The sequence below is a fragment of the Protopterus annectens genome, chromosome 7.part0, assembly GCF_019279795.1.
Source record: "Protopterus annectens isolate FY-2018-M chromosome 7.part0, PAN1.0, whole genome shotgun sequence".
Lineage (NCBI taxonomy): Eukaryota > Metazoa > Chordata > Ceratodontiformes > Protopteridae > Protopterus > Protopterus annectens.
In genome coordinates this window covers 1,697,058,767-1,697,079,124 of record NC_056739.1, presented here as the reverse complement: position 1 = coordinate 1,697,079,124, position 20,358 = coordinate 1,697,058,767, and the positions used below count along the sequence as shown (strand labels likewise).

The window sequence follows — 20,358 nt, the reverse complement described above, 5'->3', positions numbered from 1 at the left end:
TTTTCTGTCACTGTGTAATTTTCATTTGGAACAATGGAAAAGGGTTTCACTGACAGTTTTTCTCTTTGAGCTTTGTTATTGTCAGAGGAATGCAAAGCAGAGTCCCCATTCAGCTTGCTGGCCAGGCTTTTTTTATTTCCTCTTTAATCTGCTCTGCATCCAAAAGTGTTTGTAATCCCCCAGGAAAAAAATATTCTAAAGACATCTGGATAGCAACTTGAATTTAGGTCTGCCTTTTGATATCCTTTCATTGCAGAGATAAACTAATTTCTTTTCTTTTGTGAATAATTATTTTCCACAAACCTTCTGGTGTCCCTAGTTTTATAATACTTTTCTCGTCTGTAATTTTGACAGGAACTGCTGTTTCTGCAGGTATGACTGCATTTTTTATTAATATAGGTCTTGAATTTTTTCTCATGGCCAAATATGGATCATACTCGTGGTCTGCCCTTTCAAGTAATAAATCATGCCGTGGAATACCAGTCTAGTTTCTTATCTGTACTTTCATAAAATTAATGCAGTCTGTTCCTCTCAGTCTCTTTGGTATAGCATAACATTTCAGGTTTTCTTTCTGTCTGCTCTGTTTTCTAACTAATATTTTTGAAACCACTCTTGAGAAGACTCTTATTCAGCTAGTCTTTCCTTCATTTCATCTTCTGATTTTGGCACTTTTATCTACTCATCTGAATAGCTGCTACTTCTGTTCTTTTCAGATTTTTGTCATTTTTTCAGTAAATATATTCCTCTAGTGCTTCATTTATTTTAAACATATCTGCATTTGATGTATTTTTCCTCTGAATTACTGAAAGCCATCTGCTGTACCAAAGCTAAAACCTGAATCACTTTTTTTGCTGAACAGCTGCAAGGCTGTTCCCCACCAGAGTTTTTTTTTTCTTGCCATTTTCTACTTGATTTATTTCTTACTTTCTCCAGATTTATTCCTTACTGATTACTAGGCAGTGTAGTAATTAGCTAATGACTGTTTTTAAGGTAGTAACTAAATTTTATCTAGATTAACTTCTGCTGGCTTTTGTACACCTTTTTTTTCACAGTGGGAGAGCTATAATCATCTTGCATTTTAGAATGCAGTGATTTTGGAATCCCTTACTAGCCAAGTCATTGGTTACACTGATAGCAGTTGTCTAGTTTTGGAGTCTGTGAGGTACTGCTGTGTTTTTACTTTACAGTGCAATGCATTTAGTAGAAATAGGTTGGTTGTTTCAACTTGTGTTTCTAGGTAAGGCGTATTTTACTCCAGCCTGTCTTTTGTGGCTATTGTTGATTTTCTGTTCTTGATGATCATTTATTTTATTACTGGTTTGGCAGATGGTCCTAAGATTCCTTTTGGTCATCAGTGGCCTTGATTTTCAGTATTGTTTCAAGGTTTGCCCACCAGATAAGAAAATAAACAAAATGAAAAGGAAATTTGAGAAAGTGCAGTGAGTAAACTCTTCTGTTGATGTATGAAATGTATCTTCTTCTTTCAGCTTTTCCCGGTTAGGGGTCGCCACAAAGGATCCACCAGACATGTCTGTTCATGATTGTCAGTATAGTTTTACAGTGTCAAGTTACCAGCCCAGTGCCCAACCTTCCATGGAAGGCACACACACGCACTCACTCACACCTAGGGCCAATTTAGAGTGTCCAGTCCACCTACAGCATGTCTTTGGGATGAAACCGGAGCACCCGGAGGAAACCCACGTGACCACAGGGAGGACATGCACACTCTGCACAGAGGGCACCCCAGCCGAGGATCGAACCAGAGGACCTCTTGCTGTGAGGCGACAACGCTAACCGCTGCACCACTGTGGCCACCCTGTTGTATGAAATGTATATTACTTTGTAATTCAAGTGTGGGAGTTGCAGGGAATGCAGTATTATATCTAATTTTATTTTGTAATGTAGTACAATTGCAAAATAGTTTGTTACATTGCAAGCTTCCCATCATTATCAAAGAAAATGTCTTTCTTTTCTCTTGGTTATATAAAAAATGCTTCTGTCATGAATTGGGAAAGCACAGATGGGTAAGGAGTTTACTGTAGTAGATGTTCAAGTAGGCTTATTTTTGCATCAGCAAAGTTTGGAAACTCAGCTGCAGGCAACATCCAGCATCTGACTTGACTTCCATAACTATTTTCCCTTCTGTCTGGCTGAGCTGACTGCTCCTCTTCTTCAAGAGTGTCACCATACTCCTGTTATGAATAGGGGCCAGCCTTTGCCATCTTCAGCTCTTTCTTGCCCAAAGAGCCATACGCATGGTAGTGCCTAGGCTGCCACTAGACAGATCCCCAGAAGATATGTGTCTCTCTCAGGACTGCTTGAGCAGCTTGGGTGTTGCGCGACCTCTTCTTAACATGTCATCCCTAGCAGTAGGCAAGGAATAACGAAGAATGATACAGTGACAAAGTGAAGTCATTATAGCAGTTGTGTGGACGTGGTGTGCTGCTTCTGACCTCAGCACATAAATTTTCACAGGGGGGTAGGGAGATTGTTTTTGGAGAATGCTTGGATAGGGAATGGCATGTTTCTACACTGGGCTGTAATTTGACCCAATTCATGTGGTATATTTACTAACCATCAATGATTCATTTTAGAGCAGCCACAGAATGTTTAAGCAGAAGTTTGACACTGACAAGCAGTGGTATAAACTATGTAAGCTTTTGACATATCTGGGAAAATAATAGCAGGCAAGTAAGTGCGGGCTGCTGGGTCACCAGTTTGCCTAATTCCCTGGCCGGGGTCAGGAACAGTCAGAAAAGAAATCCTTCTTATGCTGTAAAATATTTGTAGATTTTTTTATTTATTTAAAGCAAAATATTTATAACTGTCTTTGCTTTCTTAAAACAACAGTCTAGTAGAGAACTGCATGTATAGTAGCATGCTTGTAGCTCTAATTATCGCATCCATGACCTGTCCGAAATTTTTATGCTACTGGGAGGGGAGATCGTGCAGTAAGAGATTCTCTTCTCCGCTTTATAGAATTAGGGCGTCTAATGCTGCTTAAGAGAAAATATGTCTAAATGCCTTTGATTCCTAAATCTGCTGACTAATTGGGAAATGTTTTTACAAAAGTGTTTTTTTATAATTCCATGTATGGTGTTTGTGAGGATTCATTAACTTTATGCTATGAGAAAGAGAGTTCTATGCTCAGTTTCCTTTTATAAAATTGCAGCACCAGACACTGCCTTGTCTTGGTGAGGTCAGCCTTTCTAAGGAAGGGAATGCAAAGACGTTCATAGAGAGTATGTTATGCAAATGTGGAAAATGGTGGTTCATTGTATGATGTAGCTTTAATTTGTAGTTGTTTTTTAACTTGTTGAAGTTGTAAATATTATGAGTGCCTTATCACTGTGTACTGAAAATATATATTTTCTTTCAGGCTAGCAGATGACTAGATACACTTGTGGCTAGCAAGATGCATGTGCACTACCATAATGAATCATTTAATGAGGAAGAGACAAGTACAACATCTGCTGCATCTGTGGAGGTGCAGTACGCTGAGATGGGTCTCCAATGTGAATCCAGATCATTTGCCAGGTGAAGACTTTGTATCTCATTCTGACCAGACTCGTATGAACCCCCTCAATGTCCAAATGTTGTCTAAAAATCTTCACTCACAAATCTTTCAAAATGTTGATGTCCAGTATTTGAAGGAAGACATTCAAAGAAGCATTGAGCATCTGAAAACACATGATCTATGGGGAAAAGAGACCACTATCATTCCTGATGTAGAATTACATCTCCCAAAAATGTATGGTAGCAACATTGATGAACACTTCAGACTTCTTGCACAAAAACAGAGTTTTCCTTACCTAGACGTTGCAAATGAACTTCTAAAGTGTAAGCTTCCCCAGATGCCTAAAGAGTGGCTGTACAAGGCAGGTTGGACCAAATATGGAGCAGATGATAAGTATCATGTAGATTTCCCTGATGAGCGTGCATTGGTATTTGATGTGGAAGTGTGTATGTCTGAAGGTACCTGTCCAACACTGGCAGTTGCAGTGTCTCCTACAGCCTGGTAAGTCTTATATTGTTATTAGACACTAACTAGGAGAGTAGTGACTTATTTTTTCTCTGAACCTCATCTTGATACTACCTAATATTTTATCATACACTGGTAAGATGGTGTACAACAAGCTCAATTTCTGAGTCATTTTGCTTCATTTTAAGCAGAGCTTTGTAATTTCTAAATTGTGTTTTGAGGTAGAGCCACATTTCTCCCAGCATCCGACACTAGGTGTTCTAGGCCTTTGAAAGCTTTTTCTCAGCTCTTCTAGCAAAGGAAAAGTCATCCATTCCCCAGGTCCTCTAGCAAAGGAAAATTCATCCCTTTCCCAGTAAAAAAGATTAGTGAACCCTTACTTCTACAATTAATTTTTGTATTTTTTTTTATGCAGACAGGGATAGTAAAGATTTGCAGTTGGTCTTCCACCACTGCTTTTCACAGTCGCTCTAAGCTTCTCTGGTTACAGTGATTGGAAATGTAGTATACTGGAGGGCTCCTAAAGGTCTTCATACTGACCCCATTTAACCACTTTTTTTTTGTTTTTTTCAACCATGTGTGTTTTGGCACCATGACAGATGAATGAATGAATGAATATATATATATATATATATATATATATATATATATATATATATATATATATATATATATATATATATAATATGCTACTCTTCACATGACTTCTGATGTATGTGTGCATCCCTTAGCTGTGTGTACACAGCAGTTTTATTTTTAAACTTATATTAACTGGGTAAACCCACTAGGGGTGATCTAAGAGCATTATCTGGTCAAATGACTTGTTCAGACTCGCACAGTAGTCGTTTGGAGGTAGAACAAATCAAACCATGTACCCTTGACCACAGAAAGCAGGTTGAAAACTACAGAGAGCCGTAATCCTTTGGATGTACAGTCTGGCAATTTGCATAGACTTCCCTAGATATCAGTAATGTAACAGGTTAAATGGCACTGGTAATAATCAAAAACAAAGCCAAAAGTGGGCCAAGTGTGCTTTATCATTAAAACATAGTTGCAGGGGGCAAACCCCTCTATACCTTCCTTATCCCCACATCCAGCCTTGGAGGTAAAAGTAACTCCTGTACTTACGAAATTCCACAGTCTCAGTCAGACTATATTTACACAAGTCTTGAACTAACTAAACAAGCTCAACTTCCCTGGTTTTTATTGTATACATGTCGAGGAGATACATTTATGCTGAAATAGACCCAGATATACTTTTCCCAAGGGAAATGAAAAATACTCTTTAATCAGTTGTTCTTTTGTTTCCATTTGGTCCTTCTGATTGCCTTGATCCAAGTCTATGTTGCAGGCAGTGTGACAGGTTAATTTGCCACAAGGTTGGCTGACTTGTACAATTTACATATTAAAAGGTAATCCTGAGGCAAAGTACCCAAGTGTAAGCAGTTCATTGTTAGGCTCTGAACATCATATCTAAGTAATCATTCTGTTCTACTGCTTACAAAGGAAAACATGTTCATTGGTTGTTATTAAACTTGTGACTGGACAGCCATTGAGAAGCTTAGACAGTTCACTTGAGTAGTATGATGACCATACTAGTTTCCCCTGGTTAAAAGGTCTTTACTGCAATTGTCAGGCATACATTTTATGGTTACCAATTCAATAATTCCTTCTGGTTTTGTAGGTAGTTAAGGAGGAGTTCTATTTGATGTGTAAGGAGAGTTTATGCCAAAGATGGGGTGTGCAACATTGAGAGCTAATCTCAGCAGCAGGTGTTGGTAGTTTTATATGAAAGTTAGTCTTTAGAATGAGTATTTGTAAGATTGCTAGTTTTCTGATTATGGAGGAGATTGAAAGGTCATGATCGTTCATTACAAGATAGTCTAGTACTGAGTAGAAGGAAAGGCTTTTAATCTATCAGGGTACCTTAGACTAACTAAGCCAGAGATATTTTCGCTTAAGAATCTTTGGGTTCATTCAACTCGAGAAAAGTGCATAGATAGGTACATCCCAAAGGGGGTATTGCATTTCAAGATAGGCCTGATCAGGAAAGATATAGTAGCATTAACACCTCCTTGGATCTGGATGAGGCACACCAACAGATAGTAATGGTTTTGCCACTGATAACTATGCAGTATGATTTGCTGTTCAGGGTGGGCCCGTAATTTTCATACCAGGCTCTGATTTGGTCCTGGTCCTGCTAGGAAACCTGAGTGTTAGAAGCATTCCTCTCAACCTGGAAACATCAAAAATCTGGACAAAAGCCCATGAAAAATGGGTAAAAATCTGTATGCTGATTAACATAAAATGTGCATGCATAATTGTGTAACCCCACCCACTCCAATGAATTGTGGGAGATCAACTTTCAAACAAACTGAAGAACAGACAAAATATTAATTATTACATACAAAATATAAGCAGAATAGTGTTTTATTTGTATTAACATTTGAACTTGTATCAAACTCTGAACTTTTGTAAAACTAAAATGCAATTTTCTTTTATAAAAATAAATTAACTGCTGAAAGTCATTGAAATAAATTTAAGGCAGACAATACCTTAACTGTAGATGGTTTTAGATTCACAAAAGAAATCAAATGAGACATGACAGTTGTCTGTAACATACAGAAGAACTCTTAAGTTAGCTGAGAAAGCTGCAAATAAGAAAAGGAGTCCCAGATATACTAATAGTTAGGTTTGTGTATCCATATGCTTTGAAAGCATAGCCTAAAGGCTGCTTTATGAGGAAGAGGAAGTTTAGATACTTCAGCATGAGTTAAACATAGCAGTATCAATGTAAATAATAGCCAAACACACCCTAGTACTCCAACAACATGTGGCCAGTGGGGTGTTGAAGGCTAAAGGGCTGTTTTGTAGTTTTGCCCTAGGCAATCTTATTTTTGTATTACAGTGTCTTAAGCAAATCTGACGTGTTCTAGTTTAGACAAAAAGGCTAGACATGCCATAAGATGGGACTCCTTGATAAAATTATTAACTAGAAGAGCAATACCAAGAAAAGGAATAGGATGGATTGGGTCGGGTATATGACAACAGGCTCAGATCAGCATGTGTATAAAATGGATTCAGAAGTTACAAAGGGTCAGACGAAAATGAAAGCATTCACACTTGAGTTGTAGAAGAGAGAGGGTTATTTGCATCATTGCAGATCTGATGGGAATGAAACTTGCAGTGAATTTAAACACATGAGCTGCCTTCTATATGATTGAAATAACAGAAGATAGATTGTTAAGACATATTCACACAATCAAAAATGTTACTATCTGAGCAAAGCAAAGGTAGGCATAATCTTGAAAGGTTAAATAATATCCCCATTGTGTCCTCATATTTTCTTCTGTCCCTCATTTTTAAATAAACCAACCATCAACCGAGGACTGCAGTCAGCCACTGTTGGCATTCCTCATATTTTGCTCTGTCCATCATTTTTATTTTTAAATAAACAAACCAACCATCAGCTCTTAAAGTATAAAATATCAGCATTATTATACATATGGTGTCCTCTGACTCTCAAAGGCACAGATATAAAGAAGCTTTATGCTTTAGCACCAAAAGAACCACTTGCCATCGTGGGAGCAAGTCTCTAGTAGTCTGTTTTTGTTTATATAAAGAAACCGTATACTTAAAAAAATATATAACTCTCTCTCTCACTTGGCTGATGAATTTTGCACAAAGTAGCCTCCATGAGCAGCTGAAATATCTGGGGGATATACAGTGAAGACACTTACCCTGGACAGGAGTCCCCACCAATAGGGCTTAGGGCAGTGGAGACAAAAGGTAGCGTTAACCCTGGCTGCTGGACACAGATGTCATGTCATCATCTCAGAATGGCGACTGACAAACTGTAGTGATGAGCAGCAGGTGAACAAAGAGAATATTGAACACAACATATGTGGCTGCTCATATGTCGCATTACAGGTAATTGAGTTACCTTTCATTGTTCGTTATAATTTCAGCAGTGAAATATGTGGAAAGTATTGTCCAGTCATTATTATGATTTCCTGCTTCCAGTAGTTATGTCCATTAGATTATAGGGTTTTTGACGTTATGACACTAGGCAAGCAACGTCACTGATCCTTGTCCCGCCACTGGCCAGAAAATGACAAAACTAACATATAGATGGAAAGTGCCATCTAGAGGGCTTTCAGACATGTAAGTAGCATGTAGACACACACTGTGTTGCCTTTACATGTTAACTAGTCCATAGGTTAGTACTAGGCTAATTGCCTCTCTTTGTTAACTTTTTAGTGAAAAACAGTCATCATTTAAAAAAGTGTTACTGATTTGGGGACAGCAGTCCATGATAAAAAAAATGTTGAAAGCCCTGCTTCCTAGACAGAATTAAACTCACTTATGACTAAACATTTGAGTCTTATAATAAAGGATTCATCTAAACTACTTTAATGAGACCTCGGTCACCGTCAGTCATAGTCATAAACAACACTACAGCGTTTTTCTACAGTATGTTGAGAGATTATCTAAATTGTAGTTAACGACTGACAAAAGGATAAGAATGTTAGAAATATTATACAGCCCTTCTTTCAAGGTATGCATTTTAAACAAAATGTAATACCACTAATTTTCAAAAAAAAAAAAAAAAACTACACATCACAGCTTCAGCAAAGATCTGCTCTTTTAATAGTGACACAGCACACACAAAAATTACACTTGGCTAAACTAAATCAACGCTGAAGTTTACTCTTGATGAACCCACATACAGTGTAACTATTACGGTGTGCACAGGCTTTGGGGCTTACGGGAATTATTGTTAGCTACCCAAAACAAGATTACAGGCAGTACTCCCAAGTCTCAGCTTGTCTGAGGAAGTGTCTCTTTTTTTTACTTTTGACTTGGTATTTTGAAGAGAACTCCTTCTGTTCTAACACGGTGACACTTCTGGATTTTCAACTCCCACATGCATATAGCACTGCTGTGAGACACGAAGAGAATTTGTAACTACATCTACTTAGTTAAGTCTGCTATCCATAGTTACATCTCGTACTTCCACCACTGCTAGTGACAAGACCTGTATTCCAAAAACAGTGCAGATATATCTCCACGTCACGCGAATGCAGTTCTGTAAGTGAGAAGACTAGCTCGGCTTCAAGTTGATTTGTTGAACCATGTTTCTCAGTTTGACTTTGAAGTGTGAGAGTGAGAAACAGAAGACGGGAGTGAAAATAGATATTTCCGCATGGGAAATGATTACAAGAGTTTCATTTCCTACATCGTAAATCTAAAGGTGGCACAGATCAGCTTTACTAGTTTTGAGATAGATTTGGATTGTTTTTTGGCCACTGAAAAGATAAAAGAAAAGGTACGTTTTGGCTCAAAAGGTGAACGAGGTTAACAAATGGCACATTTACTGTGGTGTGGTCATTAAGCACACCTTCTGTTATGTAGCTGATGCGATTGCGTTGTTATTATTAATTTATTTTCAGAAGGGACAGTAAAGAGTTCCTTTCCTATACTTTTATTTTTTAAGTGCTGTTTTTGTGCCAGATATTGGAAGTTGAGCCGCAGGAGAAAGTAAATTTTCTTATCTTGATCCTGCAGACCAAAAAAATGAAAAAAATTGTGAATTGAAAGGGCCACTTGGAAATTCGTGGCATCCCTTTATTTTGCCCTCAAAACCGGTAAACACCGAGGACTTCTGTACAGTTGAGAGGTATGGTTAGAAGTGACTTGACAACTTTGTCCAGTTTACAAACATAGTGAGCCAAAGTTCCTCAACAGTTGCGTTGATTTCAGAGAATTAGATGCCAAAGAGGGAGGGGGTTTAGGATGGAGCTCTGTGAAGTACAACAAGTAGTTACATTCCTTCGACAAAAACAGGTGTGCATTACGTTAACAGCAAGTTCTGTCAGTGAGCCAGTTTGCTGTGCAGTGGACATCATAGTGGTTAACATTTAGGTGGGAGAGTGATGTTAAAGGCTTTAGCCAAAGAGAAGGTAAAAAGTGTGGATGGACAGATTTGCATCTAGAACTTCATTAACTTTGTTAAAGAAATTAACCAAACTGAGTAGGCAAGACCTACATTTTACAACTCTAGATTGCTTAGTGTCAGGGGTTTGAAGACTGTGTCGGTGTTTATTAACTCAGCAGTTATACATTCCATAACATGGCAGACAATTAAACCAACAGGTCTGTAATTACTGGGTTCATTTGTGTGGCTTCCCTTGTATAGTGGTACAGCTGTAGCTATTGAGAGACTTGGATTCATAGGTGTGTACTAGGCTAATGGCCCTGGAGCCTTTACAAGGCTAGCCATAGAAGTGACTTGGCATTGTGCCGCCCAGTATTAGTTCTCAATGCCTCTATCAAGTAGAGCCACTGGAGTGATTCCTGGGGTGAACTTTCTATTACCCATCCTGTCATCAAGATTCCTCTTGAAGAGGGACAGCGAGGTGCTCTGCTTCACATGTATGGGAAGTCTATTCCAGAGCATGGGTAGTCTCTGGGTGAGGAATCTGTCCCTTCAGCATGTTCTGTTGATTGTGGTAATGAGGTTGAGGTCTCTGGAGCGTGTGGTGTGGAGGGATTGGGATTTCTTTAGATGTAGCATTTCTAACAGAGCTGGGTCAGACATGGCTTTGTAAGTCCAGCAGAGATTGCTTCTAAGTAGGTGATATGAGATGGAGAATAGCTGGAGTCTTTTGAGTCTGTCCATGTAGGACATGTGTTTAATGCCTAGGATCCTCTTTGTGAGGTACTTTTGTGGCCTCTCCAGCTGTTGCAGATGTCTAGTGAGGTACAAGGTAAATGGGGTATTATACTCTATGATTGGTCCAATGAGGGAAGAGTAGAGAGAGACAATGACCTCTTTCTTCCTGGATGCAAAACCCTTGGTAATGAGATGTGTCAGCTAGAAGGACTTTCTGACCACAGTGGCAATGTGGTGGTCGAAGGAGAAGTTGCTGTCAGCCTGCATCCCCAGATCTCTTATAACGCCTTCAGTGTTCAGTGAGCTCCAGTCGAAGTGGTAATTAGTGGGAACCGAGTTTTTACCAAAGGGGATGGTGATGCATGTTTTTGGTGTTAAGCTTAAGGCCATGGTTTCGACACCAGTCATTGGTCTCAGTGAGGCCTTTCTGTAGGATGTTTGCATCACTTGGGGAGTTAATAATGGCTCCCAGCTTGCAGTCATCTACGAATCTGGTCAACCAGAGTCCCTTTGTGTTGGCCTGGGACTTCTGAGAAGTAGATGCCAAACAGGAGAGGACCCAGGACCGATCCCTGTGGGACTCCATTAGGTGGAAAATAATTAGTAAAGGCTCAGAGGAATGTTGTTAGGACCCATAGAGCCTAGTGTTTTTGATTTTGGTGACAGCTGACAGAAACTAATCCAAGATGATTTTGGGAAATGGTTTGAGAGGGAATGGGAGCATGAAGTTAGAGATGAATTTGTCTGCAAGGATAGTTGCAGTGATTTTCAAGATCAGAGTGTGGTAGTCTATTAGAAGTACGTTTGATACATAGCTGTGTATACTTCTAAGTTTCCTGATGTAACTGAAAAATACCTTCTGGTTATCCACAGTACTGGTGTCAAGTCTAAGTATATAACTGACATTGCACTCTCTGATTTTAAGAAATTGGCATTGTTCTCTCTCAATTTACTTCATTACCTTGTATTTTTATCTTGGTGGTTTTTGGTACAAATCTGATAAAGTTATTGGATGTGTATTGAAGCTTTCAGTTAAATGCACACGTTCCTTTCTGATTATGTGCCTAAAAGTTTTGTTTGCCATATATTGATCTTTGTAGATTTTGAGGAAGTGGTCATTTCTTACAGCTAGATAACAACTTTTTTGTTTTTATTGTAAAATGTAATAATATGGACAGGTCTACTTTTGAATTTACCGCTATGTTTATGGTGAGTGAGTATGGCCTCTTCACTACACCTATCTGTAAGGGAGTAGAATTTTTTTGGAGAAATCCTAAGTAGTAAGATTTTGGGGAACTAGAACTTGTTTTAAGGGAGAATATTGCTGTTAGGTGGTCAAATTTAGCAAAATAAATAGTAACATTGGGTGTAATATAAGAAGGGAGCAGCTGGTAAGGATGGGCTAGTAAAGGTTGCTACCGCTGGTAAGTAGGGGGACAGTTTGATCAAGTCAATTTGCATTACAAAAAACTGAGAAATGTGTAGGCATACTTTTTGCTATTTGTATAGGATTACTAATTGATTATTGGGTGGTTAAAGCCTCCCGGTATAACAAAATTAATACCAGCTTAGATAATTTGTGTGTTCCATGGGGGAAAGTAGAAGGAGACATAGAACCTCAGTAAGTTCTTGGCTGGTATTATGTGAAATTTAGTGAGAAACAATGGCATGACTAATAAATACCCACAGCTCCCTGAGGATCTGAATGCATGGTAGGTGCTGTACCAAGGGATAGAAGGTGTACTTTTGCTGCTGTATAATCAAGGTTTGATAACTACACAGATGTTGATGTCTCTGAGGGCAAGAAAGAACTCTAGCATAGATATTTTGTGGTTCAAACTTGGAGCATTCAACAGAGCTTTCTTAACAAAGTTTAAATTAGACTTTGCTAAGTGGCTATGTCCATGATTTGAACTTTGCCTAAAAAGGCACTGTGTGGAAAGCAAAGGTTTTTGCCAGGATACAAAAGCTATGAGACACGAGATGTCTGTCTGTAGCAAAAGAGTAGGGCCAGTTGACCATTTTATCCCATGTGGATACCCACTGGATTTCCCTGGAATTATACCATTTAACTAGCTAGCCAGTTGTCATGCCCATTAATTTTTCCTTTGGATGTAGGCACATTTCTTTCTTTCTGGGTGAGGCTGTATTCTGCACAGTTCCAGTGACTTGCCCTCCTAGGAGACCCAAACAGAGAACCTAGTTAGTGTCACCCTGCATCTCCCACAAGGCAGAGTACCTAAGGTAGTTTATCCTAATATGAACAACTTCAAAACCGTGATCATAGTTTTGGCAATATAAGGTCCTAAGGGGCCTTGTTATATCCTAATCCTAGCACCAGGAAGACATCTTACAGTTACCCTTTCTTTATCCACTCTGTTGAGTGCAATGCCATGGTGTCTGATGATAGACTCACTAGTAACAAGGAATTCAGAATTTTCTGTTATTTGCAGGTATAGATGACTTGATGACCTTAGAGGCAAGGGCTCGCAGTCATGCTGATTCACAGCTGAAGCATGTAAAAGTACAGAAATGTGTACAGTAGCAGGAGAAGTCATATGTTTCTGAGGTTTGGTAGTTGGGTGCTTTGAAAGCTTGTACATGGATTTCTTAAATACCTCCTTTTATGCTGGCATGGTATTATGCTGCTGCTGTTTGTTGATGGTAGATGGAGTGGAGAGATGATACTGAAGCATAAGTAACTGCATTGCTCACAGGTGAAGTTAGAGGATGTAGCATTAAGGAACTGACAATAAACATGAGGCATTTGTTACAAGATCTCAGTAAACCTAGTGCCAACAGTGCCTAGGGAACAGGTGTGAGCAACCTGGGGCTCCATGATGCCAGACATTTAATTAAACTTCAGTAGTTAGAGAACTGTGTGACATGGAACAGGTCTAACAGGAAGGAAGTAAATGAATAGTTGTATTAATTGTACAATAATTACCAACAACTCAGCCTGAGGCTTGGAGTACCCAGCTTAAAAAGGCTAAACTGTGTCTGCTGTCTGAGTAGAACTAGACATGGATGTGATGATGTGGGGTGTTGCCATCTGTGCCAGGGAGAATAGGGCAGTGCATGTGTAACATATGCCAGCATAGTTGGCTGGGATTTTGTAGATAATTTTGTGTCATTTGACTGTCGCACTGACTTGTACAAATACTTGTGTATCAACAGTGTTATTACTGATTTAAATGTTATGTTTAAACAAAGAATTCTAGAAGGGAAGAGTAGAAGTTTTTAAACTTGCTCTATAGCTTTCAGATATTGCAACAGATCTTAGCAAAGCTCTGTGTATGTATTGTACCAGAATAAGGTGATCAAATGTAGTGTCATTCTATAATCAACACTGAGAGGATGGAACTCTCATAGAAGTTTGTTTTGTTTTCTTTGGAACCTGATGTAAAGATCTATGACAGTTATCGCAGTCAGTTGTTTAGTTGAGTTCACTTCTGTTAGTGAGATGCTCATCATCTTGCCTTGTGGAAGTAAGCATCTCGGCATCTAATTTTGCCTTGATGTATTAATTTAGCTAGGGAACAGTTAGACAATCAGGAAATACAGTGAGATTAGTTAAGTGTTGTTTTTCTGCATGTGTTTGAATCTGTCCAGCTGAGTTATTCTTATTTCTCCTCTGATTAAAACTCTGGTGTTTATTGTACTTGGTTAGTATTTTTATGGTTTTTATTTTATTATTTATTATTAAGCCTTTGTATACCTTTCATTGTGTCTGGTCTTTTAGAGAATACTTTTAAGATCTTGAGAGTACTTGTGCTTATTTTAGTGATGCCGTGGCCACTCTGAAAAGCCTTGCTGCTTTGGTTACACTCTGCAGTTTATATTAGTATTGATTTTACTCAGTATAATTGGATACCCTTGTAAGAGCATGAGAGTGGTTGACTCGTGGCAGAGAGGTTACCTTATAGTCTGGACAGAAGGGGTACAGCTAGTAAATCAGTAGCAGCCTTTCTTGTGTGTGTGTGTGTGTGTGTGTGTGTGTGTGTGTGTGTGTGTGTGTGTGTGTCAAATACCCAGGTGTATTAGTGTCAGCTACTTGGAACTGGGACACAGTGCTCCAAAGGGGGTCTTGTTTGGGATCTGGAGAGACAGAGAGTCTAGTCCCAGGTCTGGAAAGTGTTCCATATGTGTTTTCGGGGGGAAATTGTGCTTGATGCAGACAGCTGCATTTCAAAATGCTGTGTAAATCCATTCCTGTTTTTAGTGACAGTCTCTCACTGGTGTCAATGGTGAGGATTGACACTCCTTGATTACTGGGGCAGGGTGGAGAGGCCGTCACATATTGGTGTCAGAGCCGTGGGATATTAATTGAACTTCGGTAGCCTGTGGGCGGTTGTCACTGAAGGTGTGCGTGCTCTTAACTGTCTCAGGGTAAACATTCAGAATTTCATTTTTACAACAGCTTTATTTATTTTTGTTTGGTTTTGTCAGGGAAAGCAGGCAAAGATGTCAGCAGAGGATTATGGTAAGCTGACAAAGAACCAGTTGGCCAAAGTCTGAGAAGCCAGAAGACTGGTGCATGCTAACAGGACTAAAGAGGAAATGATTTCAGCTTTAATTGCAGCAGCGAGGACCAATGGCCAGGAGGACAATTAATTTGATGACGGAGATGTGCATGCAGTCTTCAGAAACAGGACAGTTTACCTTTTCCTCAGAGGACTTAAAAATCCATCTGGAATTAGAGACTTGGATTGGAGGCCAAACACTTGGAGACTGAAAAGGGACTTGAACTGGAGGCTGAAGAAAAGGAGAAGCAGCGTCGGCATGAACTGGAGACCAAACGTATGGAGACCGACGAGAGACTGCAGCATTTGTAGATCAAAGAGAGACTGCAGCGATTGGGGCTGAAGAAAAAGGAAGCAGCGACAACAAGAGAGGGAGATGTTGACTCTTCGTCAGGGTCATGGAGGTATTGGGGAAGGGAGTAACCGGACCCCAAAAGCAATAAAGGTCCATAAATTTCTTGCCCAATGTGCAGGAGGGGATGACTTTTATAGTTTTATTCATATATTTGAAATACTATGTAAACAGTATAATGTTAACCAAGAGCTGTGGGTACGGTTTCTGACCCCCTTACTCCATTGTAAAGTTGTAACTGTATCTAAATTGTCTGATACTGATTGTTTAAACTGTGATAGAACTGTTATAATACTTGAAGCTTACAGAAACAAGTTGTGTGAGCGTAGATGCAAGGCAGATGAAAGCGTATATGATTATATTACTGAGTTAAGCACTTATTTTCATAGGTGGGTGAGTGGGTGTCAGGTCACCACTTTTGAAGGACTAGCAGACCTTTTGGTGAGGGAAGAAGATTTTAGTACTTTGCCTGAGGACATGAAAATCTGGTTGGCAGACTGGGAATGTAACTCTGCAGATGAGCTGGGTAGAAAAGGGGATCTCTACATATCAAGCAGGGCATCACTGCACAAGAAAGGGATACCTAGTGCTGCACATGGATATAAGGGAACTCATGGTGGGTAGCCTAAATCACCCCAACAGAGTTTGCCAGTAACAGGGAAGCCACTACTTAAGGTACATGGTCAGGATCAGGGGTTAGATGTTTTAAATGTAACCAGGGGGGCCATGTAGCATACAAATGTCCACTGAAGCAAGGTGAGTAGCAAAAGGTGAGGGAGCCAACAAGTGGGAATAACAGAGTGCCAGTCAGTTGTTTGGAGATAACAGAGGTGCCAGGCTATCACCAGAGTTTGTATCCTATCTTAGTGGATAGAAGACAGGCCACTGCTAAGAGAGACACGGCCTCTGACATAACCATTGTGAAGTCTGGAGTGGTTAAACAGGAGCAGTGCTTGCCTGGGCAGTCCATTCCAGTCAGAGCTTTAGGAGGGATCCCATTCCAAATAGCTTTGGCCAGGGTTCACTTTGACTGGGAGTGTGGAAAAGGAAGCAAGCAGGTAACTGTGTTTGAGGATATTCCTGCAGATGTCTTGACGGGGAATGATTTTGATAATGCGGTACCTTGTGTGCATGCAGTTACATGCATTCAGGCTTGGAGACAGGCATATAGGTCTGGTAGGCTGGGGGAGACCCAGGCAGACCCCACACCTGAAGCTGGGGCTGGTGATGTGGCTATTTTAGGGAGGGAGCTACCTTGTAGCAGTGAGCCTGAAAGTAAGTCACAGCTGGTAGTAGGTATTGATGTTCCCAGGGACAGGGTGACTGCAAGGAAAGAGGTGAGTGGTAGTACCCAGGCTGACAGTGAGGCACCGTTGTCAGAAGATACTAGGCTTCCTGTGGAAGAGGAGCTGGGAGGGGTCACATAAGTAGAGTTGAGATAGACTCAGGTTTAGGACCCTACCTTACAAAACTTGAGGGAGGTAGCTAAGGAGACATCTGATGCTGAAGTAAAAGGGGAGTCTGTATATTGGAACAAAGGGTTACTGTATAGAGAGTGAAGTAATACAGCAGTTGGTAGCGCCCAGAGCCTACCATCTGGCACTTCTAGATATAGCCCATGACATTCCTTTTGTAGGTCATATGGACATAAAGCGTACCAAGAGACGTATTATGCAGAACTTTTATTGGCCTGGGATTGCAAGGGATGTAACAGTGGACATGTCAACAGTACCAAAAGGTAGGCAAGGCAGGGGACAAGGTCATAGATCCGTTGATGCCTTTGTCTGTGATTGAGGAGCCATTTCATAGGGTGTAGCTATAGATATTGTGGGTCCTCTGAGTACCCAAAGTTCCACAGGGAAGAAGTATATTCTGGTGGTAATATATTATGCTACTAGACACCCTGAGGTGGTGGCTCTGTTCTGTATCAAGGCAGGAAAGGTGGCAAATGTTTTTTTAGATTTTCAGCAGGGTAGGTTTCCCGAGAGAAATACTGACTGACATAGGTGTGCATTTCATGTTAGATCTGCTGCCTTGTCTGTGGAAGCATTGAAGAGTGAAGCACCTAAAGACCACCCACTACCACCCCCAGAGTAATGGTCTTGTGGAGAGGTTAAACTGTACACTAAAGACCATGCTACAGGCAATTGCAGACCAGAGAGAGTGGGCAAATATTTACCCCATCTACTGTTTGCATGCAGAGAGATGCCTCAGGAAAGCACATTTCTTTTCACCCTTTGAGTTGCTGTATGGGCATAGAGTGAGGGTGGTGGGGGGGTTCTTTAGATTTGACTCATGATGAGTTGGAGGGTGAGTGTGACTCTCACAAGGAGTCGGTTGTGGCATGTATCGTAAACCTCAGGACAAGGCTTGGGAAGCTCATGAGCTTGGCTGAGGAGAACCTGGCAGGAGCTCAGCAGCAGAAAAAGGTCTGGTATGACAAGAATGCTTGAGCCTGAGAGTATGCTGTGGGACAGCAGGTTACAGTGCTCATTGCTGTCAGACACAATAGGTTGCAGGCAGCTTGGGAGGGACCCTTTGAAGTGGTAAAGAATGTCGATGATTACATAGTAGACCTGCTAGGCAGGAGGTAGGGGCACAAATTGTACCATGTTAACATGAAGTATCAGAATGTCCGGGCGGTCCTGGGCAGACTGCAAAGGGCAGGGTTGACCATTTGGGTATGACAGAGGTCTCCTACCTAGGACATAGAATGGGGAGTGATAAGATTAGGCCAGAACCTGCCAAAGTGGAAGCTATTCAGGCGTGGCCTGCCCCTGTTACCAAAAAGCAGGTCAGGTGATGGCATTCTTTGGTAGAGCGGGGTACTATAGAAAGTTTGTTCCCAATTGTAGTACAATAGCTGCTCCCCTTACAGACCTGACAAGGAAAAACAGGCCAGATAAGGTAATGTGGACCTGAGCCTGCAAGCAGGAATTCCAGAAGATTAAAGGGGCTTTGGTAGGACCCCCTGTGTTGACCAGTCCAGATAACAGCAAAGAATTTGTTGAGTAGGTGGATGCTTCAAAACAATGGGTGGGGGCTGTATTCAGCCAAGTTTCCTCAGAGGGAGAAGAGCACCCAGTTGTATATCTCAACCGTAGACTCCAACCCAGGGAGGAATGTTATGCAGCTGTAGGAAAAAATGTCTAACCATAGTATGGGCATTGCGGAAACTTCAGCCTTATCTGTATGGAAGGAAAGTCACTGTGGTTACAGATCACAGTCCCTTAACATGGCTACATAGAGTCAGCCAGCAAAATGCCAAGTTGTTAAGGTGGAGCCTAGGGTTGCAGGCATATGACATGACAGAATAGCACCGTAGTGGGGTCAGCAATGCCAATGCAGATGAACCATCAAGACAGGGTATAGTTGTATGCATTTCCAGACAAGCCCATTTCTCTCAAGCAGTGTTTTTCCAGGGTCACTTGAAAAACTAGCTTGAGTCTTCAAAGGGGAAAGAGATGTGACTGTGTGGGGTGCTGCCATTGGTGCCAGGAGAATAGGGCAATGGATGTGTAACATGTGCAAGCATAGTTGACAGGAGTTTTGTAGATAATTTTGTGTCATTTGACTGTCACACTGACTTTTACAGATGCATGTGCTAAAAATGTATCATTAAATGTTTATGTTTAAACAAAGAATTTTGGAAGGGAAGAGTACACATTTTTGAAATTGTTCTATAGCTTTCAGGTACTGCAATAGATCTTAGCAAAGTTCTGAGTTTGTCTTATACCAGAGTTAGGTGATCAAATGTGATGTCATTCCATCACCAGCACTGAGAAAAGACTCTTACAGCAGTTTGTTTTGTTTTCTTTGGAACCTAATATAAAGCTCTATGACAGTCTGTTAGTTCAGTTGAGTTAATTTCAGTTAGTGAGAAGCTCATCATCTTGCCTTGTGGAAGTAAGCATCTCAGCATCTAATCTTGCCTTGCTGTACTAATTAAGTTAGCTAGGGAACAGTTAGTTATTCTTTAGACAGTCAAGAAATACAGTGAGATTAGTTAAGTATTGTTTGTCTGCATCTGTTTGAATCTGTCCAGCTGTGTTATTTTTTTCTCCTGTGATGGAAACTCTGGTGTTTATTGTACTTAGATATTTAGTATTCATATGTTTTTCTATTTTGTTATTAAATATTTTTATAGCTTCCATTATCGCTGGTGTTTTAGATAATACTTTTAAGATCTTGAGAGTACTTGTGCTTATTTTAGTGATGTCTTGGCCACTCCAAAAAGCCTTGCTGCTTTGGTTACACTCTACCATTTATATTAGTATTGATTTTACTCAGTATAATTGGATACCCTTGTAAGAACCTGAGAGTGGTTGACTGGTGGCAGCATGGTTACCTTATAGTCTGGGCAGAAGGGGTAGAGCTAGTAAATCTATACCTGCTTTTCCCAGGGGTGTGTATGTGTGTATGTGTGTGGTTATGTATGGTTGTGTGTGTGTTGTGTGTAAATCAATACCTAGGTGTGGGAGTTTGAGCTACTTTGGAACTGGGACACAGTGCTCCAAAGTGGGCCTTTTTTGGGATCTAGAGAGACCGAGAGTGTAGTCCCAAGTCTGGAACTTGTTCCCTTTGTGCTCTTGAGGGAAATTGTGATTGATGCAAGAATTGCATTTGAAAATGTTGTGTAAATCAGTTCCTGTTTTTAGTGACTGTCTCTCACTGGTGTCAGCGGGGAAGATTGAGGCTCCTTGATTACTGGCCCAGAGTAGAGAGGCCGTCACACTGGCGCACACACAGTTAATGTTAATTACAGCACGTGGTGGCACTTGTTAGACTTAAGTGCTTTGACTCTACAAATAGATAAAATCAATAA

General features: G+C 40.4%; 1 protein-coding gene across 1 annotated transcript in view; it reads left to right on the top strand.

The window, feature by feature from the left end:
* The window catches only part of POLG (DNA polymerase gamma, catalytic subunit), a 1,518,109-nt gene that overhangs the window by 2,646 nt on the left and 1,495,105 nt on the right, over positions 1-20,358 (top strand). Inside the window, exon 2 of the mRNA XM_044078211.1 lies at positions 3,380-4,018. Coding sequence (XP_043934146.1) covers positions 3,420-4,018 — 599 coding nt within the window. The 5' untranslated portion in view covers positions 3,380-3,419. The remainder of the gene's footprint in view (positions 1-3,379; positions 4,019-20,358) is intronic.